General features: G+C 43.7%; 1 protein-coding gene across 3 annotated transcripts in view; it reads left to right on the forward strand.

The window, feature by feature from the left end:
- The first annotated feature begins 6,839 nt into the window (after positions 1-6,839).
- Positions 6,840-20,316, forward strand: part of MAGI3 (membrane associated guanylate kinase, WW and PDZ domain containing 3) — a 304,410-nt gene continuing 290,933 nt past the window's right edge. For all 3 annotated transcript variants that reach the window (XM_084853476.1, XM_084853477.1, XM_084853478.1), the window contains exon 1: positions 6,840-7,242. In XM_084853476.1, the coding sequence (XP_084709602.1) occupies positions 6,915-7,242 (328 nt within the window). In that variant the 5' untranslated portion in view covers positions 6,840-6,914. The remainder of the gene's footprint in view (positions 7,243-20,316) is intronic.

Below are 20,316 nucleotides of genomic sequence, written 5' to 3' on the forward strand. Positions count from 1 at the left end.
TAGAGGCACTGCAAAGGTACAAAGCTTTGCATATCTTGGAAAATAGAAAGACATTATGTACTGGTTGGTCATGGATAGGGTTTTATAGCCATTTCCAAACTACAAAGAAATTAGACTTCTAAATCTGCTTGGATTTATTAACCATGGAAAATTGCTCAGGGTTCAAAGCTGTTATGAGAGATTCTATTGTTGTGCAAGATAACAAGAATATTGGGACATGAAGTTCAAGGGATGGTCAGTGAAACAGACCATTATGGTTTTATAGCAGAGAAGACTCAGCTCCTTTGGAATGAATAGCAGCTACCTGCTCTTCTTGTTTGTAGGGCTAGAAAGGAATGCAAATGTTCAAGCAATTGTGTCACACCCTTTTATGTTTGCAAACAATAATGTGATTGCACCCTCCTGATATGTCAGGCTGAACTACTATGTATATTCTTAACACAGATATTTTTGTAGAGCTCTAGTTAAACTATTTTAAGCTTGAAAGACAAATTTGGGTAGGCAGCCAAAAGCCAAAGTTCCCACATCCAAGAAATGATATATAATAGTAAGCATTTAAAAGAAAGGTTACTGAGACAGATTTTATTAAGTTGAAAAATAGGTGGTGGTGGTGGTTTTAATGAAGAGAAACCCCAAATAATTGAACAGCAGGATGGGTCATACAAGTTTTTAAAAGATCAGAAATGGAAGCTTTCTGAAACAGATTTTTTCATGTTTACATGTATCAAATTGATATCAGAGTTGACGGGACAAAAAACTATCATTAAGTTTCCTTCTAGACAACAGAACCATCTACCTATCGCACACCCTTCAATCAACTTACCCAATCCAGACTAGAGTAAGCCCACACAGACATGTTACTATATTATATAGAAAAGTGGCTATCGAGCAAATAGCTCTAGATGACTCAAACAAATGAATAAGGCCACATGGCATTGCGCATATATATATATATATATATACACACACACACACACACACACACACACACACACACACACACCAGCCCCTGGTCCTGCGCCTTTAACAGCAGCAGCATCTGCAGACTTTAGCAGGGGGGAGTCTACAAGGGAACGGAATGACAAGTGCTTCTGGTATTTGAAATCACTTTTGGTCTGTTCCAGGCACACAAAGCAAAAAATGTGGAGTAAACACTACCTTAACACCTGCTTTTCACAGGTCAACCTGCACTTTAATCCACCTTACTTTGTGATTGGGTGGGTGGAGTCCTCTAGTAGAAGTGAATGTTATCAACCCCATAGATGCTGCTCAGCCAGTGAGACAGGCTTGCTCCCCACCCCTCTCGATGCTCCATTGCTCAGGGAGGGTTAATGGAAGAGATGAGTAATGTTGGATAGTTTACCCTACACCTCTCCCCCGCGCATCCACTGGCTGTGAACCAGCAATATTGAAGTCCACGGACAGACCAACGGGTGGGCAGACAGGAGGCACCTAGGTCCTGCACAGAGGGAAAGGGCTGGAATTGCCTTCCTCTGCTAGCGCTCTGAAGTCATGAGACTGCTGACTTGAACTAAACCTCCTCCTCCTCCCTACAAACACACAGGAAAATCAAACATGCAGGGGATTGATTATTCTGAAGGGGAGGCATGAATGAATCAGTGGCTGCTGTCTGTGAATGGAAAAAGCAAATTGCTGTGTTACGCTGAAGAGGCAAGCCAGTGCAATTCTGTGATTGGGGAGGTTTGTTCCCAGCCCTGTCCATGCTCCCTTGCTGTACTGGCTGCCCTTTCCCCTTCCCTTCTGGGTATTCCTTAGGTGCACGTGTGTTGCGCGACTGCAAAATACTGAGGCTGACTGCCCTCTCTCCTTCCCTTCTGGGTATCCCTTAGTTGTAGGTGTCTTCGCCACTGCAAAGTTGTAGGTGCATTGCAGTAACATGACTGCAAAATACCACAGCTGCAGGTTCCTGCTACTGGCTGCCCTTTCTCCTTCAGCTGTGTGTATTCTTTATCGTCTACTACATATAAATGAGCTACTACACTATTGTGAATGGAACAGTGCTACTTCTATAATGGATGGAAAAAGGAGGCTACTTATTGTGAAAGTAGCCCTACTGCAAATGGGGAAAAAGAGGGAATGGGGAGCGGGGAAGGGGCAACCCCACCCCTTGACCACGTCACTTGCACATCACAGCTAGGTCACAGAGACATGACCTGGAAAAGACCCTGATGCTGGGAAAGACTGAAGGCAAAAGGAGAAGGGGACGGCAGAGGATGAGATGGCTAGATAGCATCACGGATGCAATGAATATGAACTTGAGCATGCTCCGGGAGAGAGCGCAGGACAGGAAGGCCTGGCGTGCTATGGTCCATGGGGTCACGAAGAGTCGGACACGACTGAACGACTGAACAACAACAACATAGACACCCTGCCACGGAACCACTCTGGAGTTGCATTTAAGAAAAACAACTGAGTAAAATGACTTCCTGAAAATGTGCATTTTTCAGGTGGATGCTGCGGGACGGTGGCGGATTGGTGACAATGTCATCTGTTGCAAACTACCCCAATGCACTCTACCACCGCATTAAATGGGCTGTGTAGATTGGCCCATGTGACAGTGCCCATCTCCATGCTGTAAAAATCTTCACATTGTAATGTCTGGAGCCAGGCTGACTTTCCTGGTCAGTTAGTAACCCTAGCCACACCATATAAGAAAGTCAACCCACCTCTCCTCTTCCCCAGGGAAATACCTTCCCAGTGCCAAAGATTGTGATGACAGACAGAGCCTAAGGGAAAGGAGAACCCATCATGGAGTCTTTCCAAGGAAACTACAACTGTACGGCATCAAACACAGTATCAGCAATTGTAACTATTAAGGAAGGGACAGGATCACAAATGGGGGAAAATCCCTTTCTGGTGTACAATGGGAAACAATTAAAGTGCCAATATGGAACATGAATGATTGCCTTTATCATTGTATCCAAGGCTGTCTTAAAGACATTGAGGCCCTTTTCTGTTAAAGAAACACTGTGTCAGATTTTATACTTCTAAAAGAGTTTTTAAGACATCTTGATTTCCATCCTAAATGCGTTAAGAGCTGATTTGTAGACATTAATAGGCCACCACCCACATGTCCCCTATTGTTTCCTATCAAAACCTGGAACTAGCAATAGATGTTAGAATGGTTCCTAGGCAACTACTTCCATGTTCCCCTAATACTCCCGCCGTTCCACGATTAAGCCTCCTGAGATAAGCTAGCACTGCCTTCCCTAATCTGGTACCCTCCAGATGTTTTTGTACTACAACTCCCATCAGCCTCAGCCAGCATGGCCAATGGTTAGGAATGACAGGAGTTGTAGATCAACACATCTGGAGGGCACCAAGTTGGGAAAGGCTGAGCTAGCACGAAGCTAGATGTAGTGCTGAACTGGTGGTAATGGAAGCAAGAGCAATGGTGCCTACCCAGTGCTCTTATTATATATTCAGGGAATTGTTGGGTCAAAAGGGGCCTCCAAGGGCTACTGTTTTATTGTCTGGGAATCTCCAACTTGAGGGCTGTTCAGCACTTGGGACCGTCTGTTGGGAGAGCAAATGGCCCATTACAATCATGCCCAAATCTAGGCTGCCTCTGTTGGTAATCTCCGATATCATTTGGAAATCTATGTAGGCAGTGGTGACATGGTTTGCTAGTAGGCGTCATCCACTAGCAAACTAGTGGGGACAGCTACAGGGTAATCAAGGAAAGAAGGGCAATTCTCAACATTACCAGTAACCCTCAGGAGGTAGCAGTGGATGCTGGGGGCACCTAAGTCAACACCAGGCAAGCATGTGGTTGCTGTCAGTGTTTGGCTAGCTGCCTGGCTGACAGTAAGAGCCTAAGCTAGAGGCAGTTAGCCAGTCAGCAAATGTACACGTGTGTGGTGCTAACTGAGGTGCTCACAGCCTCCACTGGCACCTTCTGAAGGTTACTAGTAAGGCTGGGAATTCTATCCCTTTGACTGCACCACAGTGGTGGCTCAGAGTTCCTCCTGGTGAACTGGTTAATTGGCTATCACTCTGTGTAGGCATGGTATAACCGTACTGAAATCTGTATGAGTTCCCTGCTTCACTGATGCTTATGGCAAAGCCGATTATTCTGAGTATTTTATTTGTCCAGTCCTAGCATGCTCCACATTCCCAATTAAAAAATGAGATTCAGCATGTTTTTCTCCCTTAACTGCATTTCATATAATTGTGTACATTAAGCCCCAAAGGCTCTGCAATAAGAAATAAGATAGAAAATCCAGAACGGAGCAATTGCACCATGCTCACTTTGTTTTGCTTTTTTTAAAGGAGGAGGAAGAGAACTGATGGGGATAGGACCCAGCCTGTGCTCTCTATGGACAGTTTCTTTGTCCTGGTGTAGCTCAATCCATATGGACATAGGATGCACTTTTGTCATGGAAGCATCAGAAGAAGCAGAAAACCAGTGAGGCTTGTCTGGTGCTTACCTTCTTATTATTTTAGTGCTAAGTGAAGACTATTCGTATTTTCAATGTTAATTTTAAATTAAAGTTTTACCTTTGCAGTTCTGATTTTGCTACCTCCTTATTGATGTTCCTATACTTGTAAGTTTGTTTTATTGTACCATCATTGTATTATTGTTTCTATTATGCTATGTACATTTTTTTGAAGGGCAGGATACAAATGTGACAAACAAACATTACTGCAAAGGCATTAATACAGGTGGAATAGTATAATTGGCCATGAATGGTTTTGGTGTCTTGTGTTACAAGTCTAGCTGATCTCACTCCCTCCATTTTATGCATGCTCTATTTCTGATGGTCTTTCTTGTTGAAAAGGAATCTGTAGGTATCAATGAGGGAGCATGTCACCGTGCCACTCCTGGGCTTGGCAATGGGCTTGGCATGCTGTAGCATTCAAACAAGGAGTGGCTATTTCATAAAATAAATACTGAAGGTAGTGGCTGCAGGGTACATGTAGACTGAATATCCTACCTCCTACATTCCTTTCCCTATGCAGTTCTTATATACTATTCAATGATGTTTGATGAAAAAGAATCAAAATCTATACTTATATCAGACAACCACTAAAACTAGAACACAGCAGTGGTTGTATGTAACTTCATTATTTAATGGAAGAAAAGCAGATTATAAACATACAGAGGGTGCAGTTGGTGAAAGGCAGGTGTTTGCAAAGTTTAAGTTTCAGAAAACTGAGACTTCTGTCCTTAGTATTCTTGCTAGGGAGTAAGTCCCACTGAACTAAATGAGACGTTTTAATGAATAAACAGATTTAGGGTTTTGCTGCAAAAGTGGGAAGTGTCACAGAGGTAATGTGAAAAGACAGATGTCATGGCTATTGTGCAGGAACTGTTTAAGCCACTGTCCTTTTTTCTTAATGGTAAGAGGGTGCTAAAAAGTACGTTTGAGCATCTCCTGTACTGTTTGTGCCATGTGTGTATGTGTCCGCATGTTATGTGAATAGTCAGAGGCTGCATTACTATGCACGCTTACTTTGGATTAAACCTCACTTAACTCAGAAGGATTTTTGAGTAAATATGCATCCACTTCAGCTTAAAATCTGAGAGGCTGAGAACACAGATCTGGAAGTAAATTCCATTAGCACCTAGGGGAATTCCAAGTAAAAGTATTTAGGATATGTTTATGAAGTAGTTTAGGGTCAAATATAGGGGCATACAATGGTACCAACCATTGTACAATGGTTGTACAATGGTACACACCCAATTTCCCATGGTATAAAGGCTGGGTGTCAGAGGTTGGCACCCAAAAGGCAGTTCCTGTGGTCCAAATGCTTCAGGGGGACCCACTGGCCACCTCTTTTATAACTGGCACAGAGGGGCTGGGGCCACCACCTTTGGCAGAGGAGCCTCTCGGAGGTTTCAGCCCCCTTGGGTGGGGGTATGCCCCTCCTCTATATAGCAACTCCTCCCCACCTCTTCCCCCTTCCCGGCCCTAAGTAGGCAACCCAGCGGCAGGTCAAAGGAGCAGCCACCTCCGCTCACTCGCCTGGCCTGCCTCCCCCCGCTGGTTAGTGATGGGGACCGGGCCCAGACCGGGCAGGCGAGCAGAAGTGGCTGTTCCTCAGGCGGGCAAGCAGGCAAATGACAGTGGCAAGGGGCAGCCGCTCTCTTCGCGGGGGATTGGGCGCTGCTGCTTGCAGCCACCTTGAGCGCTTAGGTGCCTGCTCGGCAGAGCCACCGTTGAAAGCAGCTGCAAGGACCCGCTGCTGCCTCTCTACGCCGGGCTTGTCCCTGTGGGCGGCACGGCGGGCCCGTTCCCAGAGAGCGAGAGAGGCCGCTCGGTGCTGAAGACAGCTGCAAATAGTAGCCACGGCCGCCGCCGGCGTCCGCTGCCGTGCCCTCTTTCCCTGGGCGGAGACCATGGAGTCCACGGGGCGGGGAGAGAGGAGAACGGAGCAGCGCCAAGGGCAAGGGGCCGGCCCTGCCTGGCACAATGGTAAACATGCCAGCCAGGCAGGAAGCACTTACTTAGAGTAAAACTGTTTAGGATTGGGGCATGACTCGGCTGCAGCGCAGGCCGCGCCTGTCAACTGCGTGATGCGTCGCTGCTGCTCGTGAAGTTCTACGCAAGTCTTGCCGCAACCCCTTCCCTGTCCCCGAAAGTTCTTTTTCTCTGGCGTCACTCCACCTGGCCCCGCCCCCTGGAATGTCGGGCGGGGCCTAGGACAACGGCGGGGGGAAAGAGGTGTGTCCGACTGGAGGAGGGGGCGTGTCCCTGCCGTCGCGTTGAGGGCGCCAGTTGGGAAGCTGTCGCGGCCGGTGGTGGCTGAAGAGGGGAAGGAGGAGGAGGAGGCGGAGGTGCGCGCGCGCGCGCGGGGGGGGAGGCGGTTGGTTTGTCGGCCGTGAGGGAAGCGCGGCGGCGGCGGGACAGGGCAGCGCGCGCGCGAAGGGGCGCCCATGGTGTGGCCTCATGTCTAAGACGCTGCGGAGGAAGCGCCACTGGCTGAGCAAGGTGCAGGAGTGCGCCGTGTCCTGGGGGGGCGGCTCCGGCCCGGACCCCGACCTCCTGCGGGGCGGCGCCGAGCGAGGAGAGTTCCCCTACCTTGGGGCCCGCCTTCCGACGCTGGCCGAGTCCGGCGGTGGGGCTGGCTCAGTCTTGCTCTCGGGGAAGCCCCCCGTTCCCGGGGACGTGCTGCTGGAGGTGAACGGCACCCCGGTGAGCGGCCTCACTCACCGCGACACCCTGGCCGTCATCCGCCACTTCAGGGAGCCGGTGCGCCTCAAGACTGTGCGGCCAGGTCAGTCTGTCCGAGCAAATGTCCGTCGGGCGCTGGGGGAGAGACGCTTCCTTTTCTTTCCTGCCCCCTTGCCTTCTCTGCGAGAGGGGGAGGGAGAGCCTGCCCCCGAAGTCACCGTCCTCGACTCCACCCAGGCTCACCTGCCCCTCGTCAAGCACCCCCACCCCGTCTTGGGTCCTTTCCAGGTCTCCATTATAAGGTTCACCTTTGCTAACTAACCCTTTCATCTTCCAGCCAACCTATTCTCTTTCTTTCGCTCCCTCCCTCAACACTGTTCTTGTCACCCATAAACACCTACTCTCGGCAGTGCGTTTCCCCCACCGACCTTTTCTGGCCAGATGTTTTTTCTGTCTTCACTCATCTTTCTTCTGCTTATTTTTCCTTCGGGTCTAGCTTTACGAATCCCACTAGTCTCTCCATCTTAAGATGAAGCTATCTTTTTGTCATATCTCCTATCCTTTAGGGCACACATCACCCTACCTGTGCCACCCTACTTCATTCAGCACTTCCTGAAGCACTTCTCTCTACCCAATTTTCCTAGGTGCTTTTGGCCTTCCTGTATCATATTCATTCTTTGGCCTCCATACAGCTGCCTCCCATCTCTGGTTTTCTACGAAGGCAAACCTGACCCTGCTGTGTCTCTCGCATCGTGCCCCCCCCCCCAATCTGCTAAATCCTTTCCCTTTCCTGAACAGATCTGGCCCTTCCTGTTAACTCCACTATCCATCTTCCACTCCAGTGCTACTATCATTACTTAAACCCCTTCACGTATAAGATCTTTTTAAGCTGGAGAAGGTCTAGCAGGCTTTGTGGTAGCAAAGGACCTTAGCTGGGTTTGTATGCCATTTGTTCCAGTAAGGTCTGTTGCTTTGCATAATTTTAGACATGGTAGTCATCCTGGTAGTTTCAAAGTGGCTGGCTTTCTCTACGGTGGGTTAATCGTCTTTTGGAATTAGCTATATTGCTAAAACCCAGTGTAAATATTTGACATTGGTGATAGTTTCTCGTAATCTTGGTGTGGAATTTTCATTTGCTACCCTGTCAGTTTATATGGGGAAAGAAATCACTACAGCTATTTTGAGTATCACATATTCTTAGGTTTGCTATAATGTATGATTCTTACATTTTTGTGTTTGTTTGCCATTAATTCTAGGACAGAAGCTTTTAGTTGCCTGTATTTTGGGGGGAGGGGAGCTATTGTAATTGTACTTCATGCTTGAGCAAACAGGTTCTCGCATGTTGTATCAGTGGTGTAGACCCTGCAGCTCTTTTCAGTAGAACAGATTCATGTTATACTGCTCCTAGCCTTACATTTGAGTTCTAGCATTTTTGAACTGATTTTCATCTGTGAGGGTAATAACTTACTTGTGATTAACCTTCTGTTTCAGTGTTCCCTGTGGCTTTCATAATCCAGTGATTTCTCTGCAAAGCTAGTTGTTTGTATATGCTGTGAGAGTGAAGTTTATAGAGCACTGAGGTTTACTGAAAGCTAATGTTACTCTTGGGTAGGATTAGTGAATGAGCATTATTAAAAGCTATCATTTAGGCCAGTTGCCTGCTTGTTATTGAGGGTTCCCTATTTCTTTGTTTAAAATTAGCATTTCTACATGGCAGGAGCATGAACAGCAGAGGGAGGCCGGAATGGTGATCTTCCTTTTCTAACGGTGATCTTCCTTTTCTTTGGGCAGTTGACTGAAAGGAGTGATTGACTTCAGTAATAAGACACAAACTGGCATACCTGTTAAAACACTTCAGTATTGGCAAGCGAAGCTTTGCTCTAGGTGCCAGAATTTAGCAGACTGGTTTTACAACAGCTTTTTAGCATGGATTTTCTGTATTTTCAGCAGTGTGACTTTGTCTTAAAATTCTTCCTGCCATTTGGAGAGTATGGGGTCACGAAGAGTCGGACACGACTTAACGACTGAACAACAACCTGGTTGTATTCAAATTATGTGATACAAGCAATTTCAGTTCATATAAACATTTGCTACTGCATAAAAAATGATATATTGGCCCAAAGAACAAAACACACTAAACATAGTTTTTGATCTGAGCAACCAAGATGATTTTCCTGTACTTCTGGTATTGTAAAATATGCTCTGTATTGTAGTATTCTAAAATAGACCTTGATCTCTTTATGTTTTGTAATTGTTCACACTTTTTATAACTGTAGCAAACCTTGTTATGCCTAACATACTTTATTGTGGAATTAGAAGAACCTTAGACTATCTAAAATAAGAACTTGTATTGTCTACGTGAAGTATTGCATGAATATAAGTGTCTCTAGGGCAACAAGATAATTCTCTATTTTGTTTAATTTTGAATGTTTTATACTGAATTTAATGTGCAACTTCTGTATTTCTTTCATTTGAGACTTATACAGGAAATGGGATTTTTCACTTAACAAATTTGACAATGGCTTATGAAATTAAGTATTCTGCTTTTTTGTCTGTGTTTGTAAGTCTTCAGATTGACCTGGCAAAATATGTACAATAGTGTAAGGTTAACCTTGAAGTAAGGTGGCTTGTAGTCCTGAAAAGAATCACCACAACAGTATATGTATAATACATAATCAAAGATACATAATCAGTAGGTAAACTGATCATGAAATTGAGAGTGTAGTGTTCAGTAGAAGAGAACAGAAAGAAAAACTTTCCAGTGGTCTACCTAAGCCTTTTTTCTAATGTGTACGTATTGTGAAAAATTTAGCTTTTAAAGTAAAAGTTAATTGTCATATAGTAGAAATGACTCAAACAGACATTTTGGCTTTAAATACCAGAACAGTCTTACATAAGAACCTGTTGGGTCAGACCAAAGCTCATCTAGTCCAACATCCTGTTCCCCACAATAGCAAACCGGAGCCCATGGGAAGCCCACAAGCAGGGCACAAGTGCAGTGGCCCTCTCTTGCTGCTGTTCCTCAGCACGGTATTCAGAGGTATAGTGCTTCTGATCCCAGAGGTAGTATATAGCTATCATGCGTAGTAGGTATTGTTAGCCTTATCCTCCATGAATTTGGCTAATCTCCTTTTAAAGCTGGCTTAGGGAGCAATCCTAAGGCCACTAGTCAGCAGCTAAACAGCCAAACGATATCTGGTTTTCCGGGAACCGACCTCAGTGTGGAACAGCCCCATGCTCCGCGCTCCGAACTAGGTGTTCCAGGGCCAGGAAGGCGGAAATGCTGGTATGACACATCCTACGTGTCATCCGGCAGCCTCCACCCCCGTTCTGCCTTCCCGCGGCTAGACAGCCGAAATTGACTGTCTATCCGCAAATGCAGGGCAGGAGAAGCGCAGAGGGAACAATCCCCTCCATGCCTCTCCTGCCCTGCATTGGATAGGCGGTCGCCTCCGAGTTCAGAGGTGGCCGCCTATCCCCATAGGATTGTGCCATGAAATTGGTAGCCATCACTACATTTTGTGGAAATGAATTCCATAGTTTAACTATGCAGTGTGTAACTCAGTCCTTCCTTTGTCATGAATTTTCCACCATTCAGCTTCATTGGATGACCCCCCTCCACCCCAGTTCTAGTATTACAAAAGAGGCAGAAGAACCCTCTGACCACTTTCTATACACCATGCAGAGTTTTATGCATCTTTATTTACCCTCTTTCTTGGTCTTTTTCTAAATGAAAAGCCCCTAAATGAAATATATTTCCTTATAGGGAAGTTGCTCCAGGCCCCTGATCATTTTGGATACCGTTCACCTTTCGTAGGTCTAAAATTTATTTTTGAGGTGCAGCAGCCAGAACTGTGCACATGATTCTAAGTGTGGTTGCACCATAGTATTTTTTTTTATAAAGGCATTACAATATTGACAATTTTGTTTTTGATCCCTTTCCTAACAATCCCCAACATGGAATTTGCCTTTTCCCCCCCAGCTCCTTCACACTGGATCAATATTTTCATTGAGTTATCCATTACAACCTCAAGAATCCTTTCCTGGTTAGTTTCTGCCAGTTGAGTCCCCATCAGTGTATATGTGAAGTTAGGATGTTTTGCCCCAATGTTTATAACTTTACACTTGCTTACATTGAACTGCATTTGCCATTTCACTGCTTGTTCTCCCATTCTGGAGAGAACCTTCTGGAGCTTTTCACAATCCCTTTTTGTTTTCACCACACTGAATAATTTGGTGTCGGCTACAAACTTGGTCATGTCACTTCTCACCCCTAACTCCAAATTATTTATAACATTAAAAGCACAGGTCCCTTATGGAATGCTGTCTGGATATAAATTTTTAAAAACAGAGGTCCCCCAATACAGATCCTTGGGAGACCTGACTTCTTGCAACACTCCAGTGTGAGAACTGTCCAGTTATTCCTACTCTCCTCCTTGTGTTCTTTAACCAGTTACTGATCCATAAGAGACTGTTTTCTTGTCCCATGGGTGCCTATGTTTGCTTGAGGGCCTTTGGTGAGGAACTTTGTCAAAAGCTTTTAAAAGTCCAAGTACACCCCTGCTTGTTGACACTTGAAATAACTCTAACATGTTAGTGAAGCAGGTTTTATCTTTGCTGAAACCATGTTAATTCTTCTTCAGCAGCATGTGTTCTTCTCTATACTTGGTAATTTTAACTTTAATGATTTTTATGCATTTTTCAGGAACAGACATTAAGGGTATAATCCCATGTTTAGACCGAAGAAAGTCCTACAACTCCTTGTCAGTATGGTTGGCTGGGGCATGCTGAGAGTTGTGGGACTTTTTTCTGTCTAAATAGGCATAGGATTGTGCTCTAAGCTGTTGCCTGTAATTTCCTGGATCCCCCCAGATGCCATTTTAAAAATTAGTCTTACATTGGACACTTTCCATCCTCGGATTTGTATGCTGATCTTTGGGAGAAGTTACATATTTTTGTTAGAAGACCAGCAATTTCACATTTCAGTTCTTTAAGAACTTGGATGGGTACCATCTGGACCTGATAATTGTTTTCAGTTTGTTGATAAGGCCTTATTCCCTTCAGTTCTTTAGACCCTTTCTAGAAATGTCAGTTCAGGCATAAGTATCTGCACCCTATTGTTTGCAGTGAAGACAGATGTAAAGAATTTGTTCAGCTTCTGTGAAATCTCCTTAACATCCTTTTAGTACACTGTCCAACAGTCCAGTCACTTCCCTAGTGGCTTTCTTACTTCTAATGTGTTTACACTGTTATTGCTGGTCTTAATGTTATTAGCAATATGCTCGTTAAATTCTGCCCCCACTCCCAATTCCTTATTGTCTGCTTGCATTTCTTTTGCTTAATGTCAATAATACCCATTGCTACCATGAAGTGGAGTAAACATTAGTTATGAAATTATCTTTGTACGTAGCTTGGAACTAGTGCGAATGACTGCAGTGACTCATAAGAACATCTTGAATTTCTGTCAACTTCATTTTTCTAATGGAAGTCTCATCTTGCTGCAGTGGTGTTAATTTGTATATATAGAAGATATCGAATAATTGCATTAATTATTTAGCCTCCTCACCAGTATGAATTTCAAATGTCAAGTTATTGCTAAGCACTGCTACTTGCAATCATACAGGCTAATGATTTACAATTGTAAATTTGAAGCTAATTATAGCTTCTCTGGTACAGCACAATATGAATATTAAGCAGAGAATTTTGACAATCTTAAATTATTATGATACATCTCAATTTTGGTAAAATGTGCCTCTCATATGCTTTTAATTTATATATGATGTCCAGTTCTATTATATACTAACATGTATTCATTTACCTTGGAAATAAGAGGAAACTAGCTTCAGCGTTTAATTCTTCACCTTCAAAAGAAGATGTTCTTACTGGAGTGTAGGAATTTGAATCTGCTTTTATTATCTATATGTAATTTCCTGTTTAAACTGGATGGCTGCATATTGGAGTGTTAATTAGGCTGCAGATATTAGTCTTAACTGCCTTTTGTGTTCTAAGAAAGAATGGTTCTAAAAAATTTCTAGTACTTAATTGACAATTACAGTTGCTTTCCATCACATTAGAAAAGAACGCGGTCCATCTGAACTGAGAAATAAAACAGTTTTATAGTTTGACTATAAAGGGTGAAGCTCTTCTACTTGCCAAATTATTTTTTGGCCTCTTTGCTTGCTTTTGTGGAAATGCGTGAAATTTCAGCAAATGAGGTGTAGTAGATACAGTGTTACTGTACCCCTACTCTTCCAGTGGCTGCTTGGGACATAGAAATACATTTTGATAAATAACCAGTTTCACAGGATTGCAAGGGTAAAAAGTGGCAATGGGCTGGATGCTAAGTCTCACTTTATTCTCATTGAAATCAGTGGGATTTAATTTAGACATGACTTACGTGTCCATTGGTTTCAGTGGGACTAAAGCAGAAGTGAGGGACATGTGGTACTTCAGTTGTTGTTGATTCCCAACCCTCATCAGCTCCAGCTAGTACAGCAAATGGTGAGGGATTATGGGAGCTGTAGTACAACTTCTGGAGGGTCACTGGTTCCCCACCCCTGGACTACAGCATGACTGACATGGGGTGCAATCCTATTGGGATTCCTGTCAGCCCCTGAACTCTATGTAGAGCAGGAGCAGTGCAGAAACAATCTTTGCCTCCATGCTCTGCGTTTTAGCTAGACAGGCATTTTCACCCATCTGGCTGGGGTGTCAGGGAGAGGGAGGGATGGAGGCTGGAGATAGTTCGTATCCCCACTTCCCCAGTCCCCTCTCCCTGCATTCACCAACACCCCCCTTCTCTCCTCTCTAAGCTCGCATTTGCAAGCTCATAGAGCCACTGCAGTTCTCCCTGCACCAGCTGTGGGGTGGGGGAGCTCAGGCTCCTGGGTCTGACATCGGAGCACTGCCTCTGGAATCTAAGATGTCATATGTCCCCCCAGTCACTGTCTAGGGACCATAGGATTGTTCTCTTAGTCCAAGCCATTGGCTTGGCTTGGGTTACAATATAAATCTGAAGTAGTGAGGGGCAGAAATCTAAATGAATGAACTTATTTGACATAAAGGATGCACTGTAAATGCATCCACTTGTATGGACGTTTATAGATGGCTGACTAGATGTGCTGGTGGCAGACTAGATGTGCTGGTGGCAGATCAATATATTTAAACCACCTGTCTTACAAGAAAATGAGGTGGGGAATCTGTTTTCAACAGAAAAATGGGAGTCTGCTGAACCTTCCCACTGGGTAGGTTTACCCCCCCCCCCTAGTTTCTGTAGATGTATTGGGATACAAAGAGATGTAAGCTGTTGGTGGGGGAGGGGTCCATACTCTTCACCCACACTCTCATTTTGCTGTTTAAAAGTAGATGTCCACCCTCTTTCCACATGATTGGGGCAGTTCTATGTTTCAAATATGAGACAAAATATGAGACAATCACACTACAGTGTTGAAGACACTCATATTCAGACCTTATAGTTTCACCATGCTCATTCTGCTACTATAGAATTAATGCCAAAATGAGTACTATTTTGAAACACTGATAAGCATATTGAATGAAATCTGCACTATCCATAAATTAAAAATATCTTCATTTTTTGTCATGTGGAATTCCGTGTCCCAAATATTTCACTGAAGCTTGCTTTAAATGTTAATTGATCCTAAAGTTGAACTTCACATAACAATGATTTTGAAAAGTTTACTGCTTTTAATTTATTCCTAGGTGAAAGTAATTTTCTGCTTCTCTAGCTCATCTGTACTACCTTAATATAATATCCCATCACAACATTTTTATGTTTCCTTAATCTTGCACTACTTGCTTTTCCTTCCAGTGGTCTGCCTAACATACAATGTAGCACTTTCCTGTTAAACTCAATCTATTCCTCTGGAAACCTATGCTGGCTTGCCTCAGTATGTTTTGTATTAAAGACCTTTTACACTGTTTCTGATATTTTTAGATTTTTATCATTTGCAATTGGCTGCGTTATTTATTTATTTATAACATTTGTATCCCGCCCTATATCATTAAGATCTCAGAGCAGCATACAGATAAAATCAATTTTAAGACTATAAAACAATACATTATTTAAACAGCTAAAAACATATTAAACCATTAAACAAGCTAAGACCAATTAAAATCTAAAACAATAAAACAGTTAAGACAATGTGCAACTTTAAGCCAACTCAGAGGCTTTGGTAAAAAGCCATGTTTTAACTTGGCGCTGAAATGAAACCAATGTACATGCCAATTGGGCCTCCAAGGGGAGGGCATTCCACAACCGGGGTGCCACAGCAGAGATAGTAAATGCACAATGCCATGCTATTTGTTTGGTACCCGCTATCTATGTCACACTATTGCACAGTTGAGAGGAATTGTACTTGCATTTTGACTGTGGAGTTGACTGGGGCTTTGTATTCCTATGTGCTGCAAGAGTTGTGATTCCCATACAAAGAAATAATAGTAGTTCTTGCCGCACAATAAGTTTTTCAAGACTTGCTGTTCTGAGATACTGTAGAGCAGTGGAATTCATTCCTTCTACCCTCAGTTAACTCCTTTCATGTTGAGTCATCTCCCATGGAACCCTTGCACACTGATGAGATGGGGAGGGGAGGAGACTTATTTCTAGAATGCACATTTATCTTACTCAGTGTTCTAGTTAGGTTATTGTACCATTACCCTGCATAAAGAGTGTGTACTAAATGCATCCCCTTTACTTGGGAAGATGGCAGTGGTGGACAAGTTGTGTTCCTGGTTTGCTAGGATTTGGGGGGACATAAGTAAACAGTTTCCCTAGATTGTGCAAGTTGTTAAACCCGGTATAGTACCTGTCTTGTACTGACATATGTGTCTCAGATGTTTGTGTAAAATATATATTTGTGGCTTTTTACTGGCACCATTGTTACCATGACCAACTTGTATGTTTGTACAGTTTTGAACTGGGTTTAGTTTTCACATGGAATGCCATGTTTATGTGAGTATGACCTCATGAAGTTGGCAACTTGGTATTAAAGACTGTGCATTTAACTGAATACAATAATAAATGCACATACAGTGATTATATCTAATGTTAATGCTAGTAGAAAAATTGCAAGAGTTGGTGTTGCGCTAGTAGTTGCGGAACAACCACTCCTATATACCGGTGTAGGAAACCTGACACCCTTCAGATGTTATGGACTACAACTCCCATCAGCCCCAGCCAACATGGTCAGGTATTATGAGAATCTAAAACTTCTAGATGGCACCAGGTCACCTACCCTACTATACATACTTACCTGGACTTATTCCTGAGTAGAGACATATAGGATTGCAGTGGTATACTTTATTCCCCCCCCAGTCTTTTTAGGCACTAATTCTCCCCCCCCCCCCAGGGTGCTGCTGCTTTTTCTGAACTGGTCACATTGGTTATTCCACTCTGTCAAGGATCATGTAGTAAACAGGATATTGCAGTGCTATGTAGACAATCTGATATAGATGCCTGACATCATAGACATAGTGAGGGCATTTTAATTATTAAGAAAAAGTTTTCACAAGTAGTGTCAAAATAATTTAAACGGAGGGTATGGACTGAATCACAATGTTTGTAAAATATTCTGTGTAGTTTGAGATCATCCCCATTCTGTGTTCATTTGTTCTTTCTTCAAAAATGTTTACCCTGCTATTCTTTTTAAAACGTTTAACTCAAAGTGGCGTACAAAAAAGTTCATAAAATATATAAAACACATTTATTTGGATCCTGACTGAGTCGTTCTTAGAGTAGATCCATTGAAATGAATGAGACTTAATATCCCGCAAAGGTATTGTCTGGCTGGCCTTTTTAAAAGACTGTTTTAATTATTGGGAATAAGTCACTGATAAAAGAATTCTCCTGTATTTGCAATAGTGTGTGTGATGTGTTATGGCCGAACTACTGCTGTGCCACAAAATTCAATGTACCTACTACCTAGCCTCTTAGTAATGAAGATGCATCAGCTTTGCAAATACATGGTAGTATTATGTGAACTGGGGAGGGGAAGCAGCATCATTTGGGCTCTTGCTGAGGTGAGAAGTGGCAACAAGGGTTGAGACATTCTCTGAAATGATGGCTGAGGTGAGGCATATTGAATGTGAGGGAGAACTTGAAGCAGCAAAAGCTGTAAGCCATGTGAAGGTCTTAAGGCAGTTTAAGCTTAAAAATGTTCTCCCTACGATATGCTCTCTGATGCAATACATCTGTGAAAGATTGTGATATTTCCTTGTCTTCTCGCACCCTCTGTTATTAGGAGGGATCATTGCTCTCTCCTAAGCACCAATATGAGTTTGTAGATTCATCCAGTGTTGCATATTGCAGCCAGTGTACAGGGAAGTGTGATTTGTAGTAGGAAGAGGTTAAGCACTGCTCTCTGTTACCCTTCCTACATTGCTTCTGTTATGCATCTGTATGTAATATGTAGTGTGGGCCTTAGAACATCTGTATTGTCCTTTAAGGATTGTCCAAATAAGGCCTGTGCATGCGGTAGGATGAGGCGGTACAATTCTGAGGTGGTACAAGGCGTGTATAACCACTTCAGGCTGCATGTGCAGGGTGCATTTCTCAATATTCTTTTGCATAAAAATGAACACCTCTTGGGAAGCCTGTTCATTTTTGTGCTAGGGTTTTATTTGCACTAAGCGTTTTATGTAGGGGAGGACACAAAGTACTTATCCACCTGAAGTGGATCCATTCTACCACTTCAGGACTCTGCCACCAAACTTGTGTGTAGACCAGGCATGGCACACAACCCTTTGTGGGGGTTTTTTGTGGTATTTCTAGTCTTTTTATTCTAGGTATCTATGTAGTTACAAGTTGAAGGTGATATGCAGTGTGTTGTGTGCCCACAGTTAAGGTAGAGAACTGGATATATTGGACACCATCCAAAGCCCCGCAATCTTGAATTTTCAAGTGAGCAATCTTATCTGTTGGTGTTCAAATAACTTTTCTTTAGACTATTTTGACTGTTTAATTTTAAAGTACCTTTTCAAATGCTACATAAAGATCCATTGAGTGTTCTCCTTACCGCGTATGGTCTGCAGTTGTACAACAGGAACACCCAGGGAGGCATTCTCAGTGCCTAGGGTGAAGGATGACCTGGATTCCATCTCACCCTTTCTGGTCATACTACTGTGCTATTCAAGTTTCTTTTAATAATCAAAAACGGGGTCTGCAACAAAAAAACGCAGGGTGAAGTGCTGCTGTTCAAGGTTCCAGCCATGCCATTTTCCAGCATATTGTTTTCCTATGCCATCAGTCAGTTAGCATTCTATGGCCATTTAGCATGCTCAGTCCTCATTGGGCTGTTTTTCGTGCCCCTCCCCACATTAGTTTTTTTCCCTGAAGATTTTTTTTTTTTTACTTCTGCAAACCTTGGGTTCTCCCAAACTTGTTGATACCTCCCTGGACTTTGGCTACATAAGGCTCCACACGCAGAATGTGTTTGCTATTGGTAAACTCATTATCTAAGTATGGATCCTTATATAGCCAAAATGGCACCATCGACACACCATCGACACACAAGAGGGAAGTATCAGCAGGCTCAAGAGAACCCAAGGTTTGCAGAGGATTACTATGATGTATTTGGTCTGTTTATACTCTTGAATTTAGCACTTACAGTATGGTCTAGTTGACAAGCTATAAAATGTACAGTGTAACTAGTCAGTTGCTGACCCAACAATTATGGTTCTAGTTGGAGGCCTGTCTAGAATCATAGAATAGTAGGGTTGGAAGGGGCCTACAAGGCCATCGAGTCCAACCCCCTGCTCAGTGCAGGAATCCAAGTCAGAGCATCCCTGACAGATGGCTGTCCAGCCTCGTCTTGAATGCCTCTAGTGTGGGAGAGCCCACCACCTCCCTAGGTAATTGGTTCCATTGTCGTATTGCTCTAACAGTCAGGAAGTTTTTCCTGATGTTCAGCCAGAATCTGGCTTCCTGTAACTTGAGCCCATTATTCCGTGTCCTGCACTCTGGGATGATCGAGAAGAGATCCTGGCCTTCCTCTCTGTGACAACCTTTCAAGTACTTGAAGAGCGCTGTCATATCTCCCCTCAGTCTTCTCTTCTCAAGGCTAAACATGCCCAGTTCTTTCAGGCTCTCTTCATAGGGCTTTGTTTCCAGTCCCCTGATCATCTCTGTTGCCCTCCTCTGAACCCTCTCCAGTTTGTCTGTATCCTTCTTAAAGTGTGGTGCCCAGAACTGGACACAGTACTCCAGATGAGGCCTCACCAGTGCTGAGTAGAGGGGAACTACTGCTTCCGAGGATTTGAAAGCTACGCTTCTATTAATGCAGCCCAAAAGAGCATTTGCCTTTTTTGCAGCCACATCACATTGTTGGCTCATTTTCAGCTTGTGATCGACAACAATTTCAAGATCCTTCTCGCTTGTAGTGTTGTTGAGCCATGTATCCCCCATCTTGTAACTAGTTTGCGTTTGGTTTCTTTTTCCTAGGTGCAGAACTTGGCATTTATCCCTATTAAATGTCATTCTGTTGTTTTCTGCCCAGCGCTCCAGTCTATCCAGATCAATTTGAATTTTGTTTCTGTCTTCCAAAGTATTAGCTATCCCGCCCAATTTTGTGTCATCTGCAAATGTGATCAGCATTCCCTGCACCTCCTCCTCCAAGTCATTAATACAAATGTTGAAGAGCACTGGGCCCAGGACTGAGCCCTGCAGTACCCCACTCGTTACCTCTCCCCAGTTTGAGACGGTCCCATTGATAAGCACTCTTTGAGTCCCATTCTGTAGCCAACTGTGGATCCACCGGATCGTTGTTTCATCTAGCCCACTTTGAGCTAGTTTGCTCATCAGGATATCATGGGGCACTTTGTCGAAAGCTTTGCTGAAGTTGAGGTATATGATGTCTACAAGGGAGGTGACTTGATCAAAAAATGAGATCAGATTTGTCTGGCAGGACTTGTTTTTGACAAATCCGTGTTGGCTTCGAGTAATCACGGCATTATTTTCAAGGTGCTTCCAGATGGATTCCTTTATCATCTGCTCCAGAATTTTCCCAGGGATTGATGTCAGACTGACTGGTCTGTAGTTCCCAGGTTCCTCCTTTTTGCCCTTTTTGAAGATAGGGACAACATTTGCCCTCCTCCAGTCATCTGGCACTTCGCCCGTCCTCCATGATTTCTCAGAGAATAGACAGCGATTCTGAGATTTCTTCTG

Source organism: Heloderma suspectum, chromosome 4 (genome assembly GCF_057233095.1).
Source record: "Heloderma suspectum isolate Gila_16-S chromosome 4, 16-S_ref, whole genome shotgun sequence".
Classification (NCBI taxonomy): Eukaryota; Metazoa; Chordata; class Lepidosauria; order Squamata; family Helodermatidae; genus Heloderma; species Heloderma suspectum.